Below are 6948 nucleotides of genomic sequence, written 5' to 3' on the forward strand. Positions count from 1 at the left end.
GCCGCTTAAGGTTGCTACGGGCGGCTTAAAGGTCGAGGCAAAGCAGGCAAATTTAGTGCTATATACGAAGTTATAACTATCTTTAAGTACGTACTCACCTTACTCGAAGCTCGTACGCGCTAATACGAGCAAGTTGATTTCAACTACACTAACGCGCTAGAGGACTACTTTAAAAATCAATAAGACGGCAAATTGGCTGCCGTTTCTGGCAGACGCTGAAGCAGAATTCGGATGCTGACATGCCGCCAAACCTCTCTATTGTACTCGGTGGCTTAGCGGCCCACGCGCTTCTCCGGATGACTACATTAAGACTAGCGCATCCACTAGTGTTTTGTCTGAAGCACAACCTTGTCCTTACACACTGGTTGTAAGCTTGCAATCTTCCCATTCCCTATTGGTATGTAAGGGTAATCCCTGTATCATTATGCCGAGCTTGTCCAGGCACATGATCATCTCTTGGGAGCAACAGTAACTCGATTGCGTACTTAAGACTGGCCGTGGCCACGAATCTAGGCTACAAAAGCGACTTGCATAATCAACAAACTGTTTCCTTATCCACAAGTCCGTTATTACATCAACTTTACTCCCTTGTGAGGCGCTGCTTTCTCTCACCACAGACAAGCGGGCTGGTAAATAGTTGTAATGGATTGCAGTCGCACGAAGACGCTGTCGAGGTCTATCTCAACTTCAGACAACAACTCGGAATATCAGACTGATGCGACAAGTACCGAGAGCGACGCTGGAAACGAGTCCCAGTCACAGCCAGGTGTGCTCAGCAATGATGGGATGTCTGAGGATGAATCTGTCCGTCCGCCAGAGTTTTATCGAGAGCATGCAAGCCGGGTCAACAACACAGAGATCCCCCAATTCTATGCGGACAGCACAATCCGGCAACTGAATAGTGTTGAGTTGCAATGGCGGCGGTAAGTCTCCATCCCCACCCCTATGCCTCTCGGTTACTACGCAGTCCTAAAGCGTGCGATGCTAAATGTTGCACAGATTTTGTAAAGTTATTCGAAAGCACCCGGTAAAGTTGATGGAGTCAATCTCACGTGGTGATATTTCAAGCTTTTTCGCGTGGAAGCTAGATCAAACGCGCGGAACAGATAAACGAAGACTCCGTGGAACCAAAAGTGCGTCTTCTCTTGATACGTACCGGAAGCTATTCCTTAGAGTGTACAGAAAGTTGGTAGGGAAGGACATGGATAGTGAGATGTCAAGAGGCACGCTTTCGGTCAGTCAAATTCTCGTTCTGTTTAACTAGGAACACTCCAGAAGAGCTAACATGATTGCAAGGTGACAAAGAAGTTGATCCAAGACTACGATTTGAGCCACACACCGAGAGAGAAACCTCCCATGGACGCACACGACGTGCTTGAGATCATACAAACAACACTCACGACTGTCGAGAAGATGTTCCAGGTAGGAAGGTACCGCATACAGACATGCTTCTTCCTTCAAGGGGGGTTCATCACCGCAAACCGACCAGACGCTCTCCTCAAGTTGCGCTATCGAGATATTAAGGTCAGCATAGATCGAGATCCAAACGGCGGTCCACACAACATCGTGTTAGAATGGACATATGAATTCACCAAATCCTTCCTAGGGCCCAAAGCAGCGTACGTATATCAACTTCTAATCAGCTTTAGTGAGCATACAGAGCGCGCTAACTTAACAGGAACACATTTATTATCCCGGAAATTATCTTCGATCCCTCTTTAATCCTGAGTCCTCATGTTTTCTTGCTTGGCTTGATGTTTGCTGACAAAGTTTTCTCGATCAGTGAGCTGACTCCGGAGAACCTATTTACGCTTGACATTCCACCCGGGTGCTACTCACTCGAGGTGCCTATCAGAGAAGAAGTAGCTGACCTCTGCGTCTTTCGTCGATACAAGCAAACAGCAACAGAACGCACAATAAGTAGCGAACGACTGCCGTACCATACTCTCAAAAAGCACATGCAGGATGTCGGTGAAATCACAGGGTTCAAAGACGTGGCGAGACCGTACTGTCTCCGATATGGATCAGCCAATGCTTTCGATAAGGACGGTACGTAATGAGCAAAAGCAAAAGTCGCGAGCAGAAAAGGACTGACCTCACTCTGATTATAGGCAACACTAGCGTCGACTTGCGAAATATGATCATGAAGCACGCCAATACAGATGTGTTTCTGAATCATTACCTATCCACACGAATTACCACAGATGCACAAGCCGTTGTACGAGGCTTAGCGCCTCAAAAAGAGCTTATACAGGCGGCATGCAGAATGAGCCGAAAGATCGACCCGAGGCGACCTCGTTTTCTTACGGAGGACCAAAAACGGTCTGTTCTAGAACACCCGCGAATCAAACAACTGCTTCTACAGCAGAAAAGATTGATGAAGCATTCACCAGACTACAAGGAGGTCCAGAAGAAGATCCGTAACGAAAAGCAGCACTTGATGTACGATCTCAGGAAAAAAATCAGGAACGGATACGACAAAGCGCAAGCAGAGAAAGACATACAGCTACAACTCTCTGGTGGAATGTTCGAGGAAAAGATCAAGACCGATTTAAGGCGGTCTTCTCAACACACGGAGAAACATATGAAGTTGATTGAGGCAATGTTGTCGTTGCCTGGGCCATCTCGTCCGGAAGAGAATGAAAGACGAAGTAAAGCCATCAGGGCAATTATAGATTACTGCGGGGTTGAGGAAGGCGGAACGCCGAGAAACCATAGAGTAGGCCCGTGTGCCAACTATGGGCTGCGAGAGGCTATTAAAGATGATGAAGAGACTCTCGAAGAGGCGAAGATAGAGGTTTTCACAGAAAAAAGACCAAAGAGATGCTTTATATGTTTGGGTAATAACGCTCTCCCCGTAAAAGAGCGGGCGAGGGAATTTTCGGCGCCGGGCACACTTAACAGACATTTCAAAGATCATCTGAGGCGTTTTAACAACAAAACAGGCGAGATGTGTAATCTATGTAAGTTGCACTTGGAAAATGAAGAGCACATGAAGCGCCATGCTTTCGATAAGCATGGCACTGTTGTAAGGATCTAGCCCTTACTGGGTGCTTATGCCACGCAATCCCGAGGTACATAAATCTATACTCTACTACCGTGGCCCGGCAACGGTTCGTCTCTAGTCTATTAAGGAGCAATATACTCGTACCTCTACTATTGTTGTGCATCTAGTAAGAAAAGAAACGGGAATCTCTAGATCCGACCTGCCACATCTTGGAAGCACAGTAGCAAGTGCTACTTTGCCAGTATTGACAGGAACGGGTTGGAAAAGGCGTGAGGCTTTTTATATAGTTGAGACAAGCATACAGGATTTCGCCACGAAACGTATCCTGAGCATGTTTTGCAGGTACAGCACTCTTCTGAGTTTGATTTAGTTTAGATTCGAGTACAATGAGCTCTGTCACTACCTCAATTCCCACAAAGACTCAATTAAGATCCATGATTGTGTCAATCCACCTTCTGAACTACTGTGTTTGCGCAACCGAGTGCCCAGACTCGTTTTTCGGACATTGTCTGTGAATCCATGCATCGGGTGCATGGATACGGCATGGTAACCATAGTTGCTAACAAGCAAGTATACTTGCAAGTATTTGATAGCTTATTTGCAAATAAGCAAATCAATCAAATCAAATATGAAGCTGTAAAATAACCAAACAAATCAAATACGCAGTGTTATACTTGCTTGATTGATTGTATATATTTGGTCTTGGCGTCTCTCTGGCCATATCATATGTGACCTCAAAGGTGAGGATATTGTAATGGTAATCTCGTGATGGTTTCTTAAAGCCAAGATTTAGGTTAGTAAGCAAAATAAGCGTTTGTTTTGATCTATTAGGCCTATTGTCTAGAATACCTACGCGTATTTCTTAATCACAACGCCCATTCACAGCTACCTACAGTATCTTTTTACGCGCTTATTGCTATGAGGAGACAGCCGAAAGGTACCAAACGCGCGGCCGCGTCTAGCAATAGCGACGCTGGTCCGTCAAAACGTCGCAGGCACACTGAGAGGGGCACAGAGAGCCAGCCCGTAGTTGTCGACGCGACACAGCCATCATCGACGCGTCAAGCCCTAGATGCTGCTAGCCAGGCCACCAATTTCGAGACACAACTGCGTAATTCGGTACTACAAAACGCGATTACCGTGCCCGTCGAGTCTTCTGAAGCCGCCACGGTGGCCCCAACAACAACAGCAGCATCTAGCGACGACGAGGATACTGGTCTCGATGAGGGATACGCGGATGATTTTGGGGGGATAGAGTGGGAGCGCCTGCCGAAGTACATGCGGCCGCCGCGTACATCGAAGCGCAAGAAAAGCTGGGTATATGGTCACGGCTATCGCGTCGCTTTGAGAAGTAGCCCAAGCCGAATCTTCTGGATCTGTAGGCTCTGCCATACTCGCAAAGCGCACGACGTTGCCGGTAAGATTGGTGTAGAGACAACGTTCGCGACAAGCTCAGCAGCAGCTCATCTGCTTTCTCGCCACCGTATATCGAGACCTGGCGCGCCAGTACAGCTAGCTAGCCGTGGGCAGAAGACGATTACTATGATAGCTAACTCTGGTGTAAGAGTTAGCCAAAGTGTAGCGAACGAGCTTGGTAGTTTTGATATACAGGCGTTTCGAATAGCTGCTGTAAGCTGGATTATTGACAACAATATCGCGCTGTCTCAGTTTGAGAGCCCCGCGTTTCGATCGATGATACGATTCTCAAACCCCGAAGCCGAGAAAGCCTTGTGGGCAAACCATGAGAGCGTGTCGCGCTACGTAATGAAGCTGTATACGTTTATGCAACCTCAGGTTGTCGCGAGGCTGCGCACTGCGGCAAGCAAGATCCATATAAGCTTTGACGGCTGGACGACTAGAGGCGGCAAGCGTGGCTTCTTTGGTATAGTCGCTCACTTTGTATCAGCCAGCGGCATCCTCGAGGACGTTGCTATCGACCTACCGCAGCTTGCAGGTGCTCACACAGGCGATAGGATAGCTGATTGCGTTGAAAAGACGCTGTTAGAGTTTGGGATAACAGCGCCGAAGCTGGGCTACTTTATGCTCGACAACGCGTACAACAACGACGCAGCTATCGCCAGGCTTGGTAGCAAGTACGGGTTTTTGCCAAGCCACCGACGGCTGCGTTGTAGCGCTCACACGATTAATCTCGTCGGCCAGGCTGTAATTTTTGGCGTAAACAAAGACGCATTTAACAACGACGACTCTAATATACCAGTAAGTCTCGCTAGGCAGCTTAACACCGCAAGTAATACTAACTTCGCTGTTTAGGATGAGGAGCAATTCATGAGTGACTGGCGCAAGGATGGGCCGCTCGGTACGCTTATCGACGCTATCAATTACATCAAGACGCCGCAGCAATACGAGACGTTCTCCAGCTTTCAAACAATCGCTAACCAGGACCTGCCATCTAGCGAGAAAGTCAAAATACTTGAGCCTGTAAAGCCTGTCGTTACACGCTGGAACTCCTTCTGCTCAGCCTTTGAGCGGGCTGTACAGCTACAGGGAGCGTTTAACTCGTATATTAATTACCATGTTGCTGATCAGCGTCGCCTCGACGATTATGCTAGGGCGCACAATAACAAGATGCCCACCGCGCCGCGATGGATGAGGTCGGGCGGGCTGTCGGCCCACGACTGGCAAGTAATCGCTGATTATGTTCAGGTCCTCCAGCCGCTAAAGATGGCCACAAAGCGACTAGAGGGGCGCGGGAAGGCTGGTCGCTTTGGGGCAATATATGAGGTTATACCTGTCTTTGAATACCTTCTTGAGAGCCTTGAGGAGCGGATTCGAGGCTTTGATCGCGTGGATTTCGAGCAACCTAACGCGCCGGAGGATCACTTCGTAATTAATACGAAGGCTGCCTGGGCAAAGCTTAGCAACTACTACCAGAAGCTCGACGAGTCGCCCGTGTACTACGCCGCGTGCTGCCTACACCCATATTACAAGCGCTATTGCGACAAGGCGTGGCGTGAGAAGCCTGAGTGGCTTACTGCTGCCCATCACGGTTTCCAGCAACTCTGGGGTGAGTACCAGACTCGAAGGAGCCCGCCAGTTCGCCGGAGAGAGCCTATCTCGAGCGCTATCGACGACGCTATCGCCGCTATTATGGATGACGACTCAGACGACGACAGCAATCTTGACGAGTACGAGAAATGGCGCCGAGACGAGCCAAAATGGGCGAAGCAGCAGTACGAGAGCGCGGACAGCAGCGCGATTAAATACTGGGTTGCGCTTCAACCCAAGTATCCTATCCTCGCGCGCTTTGCGCTCGATGTATTAAGTATACCAGCTAGCAGCTGCGAGTGTGAGCGCATGTTCAGCGAGCTTGGGGATCTCCTCGCACCTCGACGCCGTCGTATTGGGTCGCAACTACTCGCCGCGCTTCAATGTATACGAGCTTGGATGAACGCTGGCGTCTGTTTACCTAATCAGTCAGTTTGTGATACACTTAGCAACAGCGACATTGACAGGCTGTATAGCCTCGACGAGTGGCAAGCTTCGAGCGATGACGACGGTAATTAACGGGCAAGTATATCCCATTAGCTGTTGTATACTTAGCTTGTGAAATATAGCTAAAAGCTTTACACGGCGATAGTAGCAACACGGGCAACTACACGGGCAATCACGACAGCTAGGGACTACATGCTGCTCCTTCCTAAAACGGCAACTATATAACCAAATAACCAAATAATCAATCAATCAAATACGCTCGTATGGGCCTATCAAACAAGCAAATCAAATACGACACCTGGAGAGACCCAAATCAAGCAAATAGAGTGCCTTATACTTGCTTGATTTGCTTGTTAGCAACTATGATGGTAACGGACTTGATAACCTCGAGATTGGCGTGCTTTGTTGCCCCATACGCTGTGACTCTGAAAAATATTGCTCTGGTGTCTAGCGAGCACGAATGAGGAAATGTACAGGAATCGGCAACA

The 6948-nt window shown here is 48.5% G+C and overlaps 1 protein-coding gene across 1 annotated transcript; it reads left to right on the forward strand.

Moving 5' to 3' along the window:
* Positions 1-642: 642 nt before the first annotated feature.
* On the forward strand, positions 643-3040 carry ALTATR162_LOCUS12066 (uncharacterized protein; the record flags this gene model as incomplete). Its single annotated transcript, XM_043319711.1, has 6 exons — positions 643-923; positions 1000-1234; positions 1297-1619; positions 1679-2049; positions 2112-2651; positions 2946-3040. The coding sequence occupies 6 exons, from the start codon at positions 643-645 to the stop codon at positions 3038-3040; spliced, it is 1845 nt and encodes a 614-aa protein (XP_043175646.1).
* Between the last annotated feature and the right edge of the window lie 3908 nt (positions 3041-6948).

The sequence above is a fragment of the Alternaria atra genome, assembly GCF_907166805.1.
Source record: "Alternaria atra isolate CS162 genome assembly, contig: 37, whole genome shotgun sequence".
Classification (NCBI taxonomy): Eukaryota; Fungi; Ascomycota; class Dothideomycetes; order Pleosporales; family Pleosporaceae; genus Alternaria; species Alternaria atra.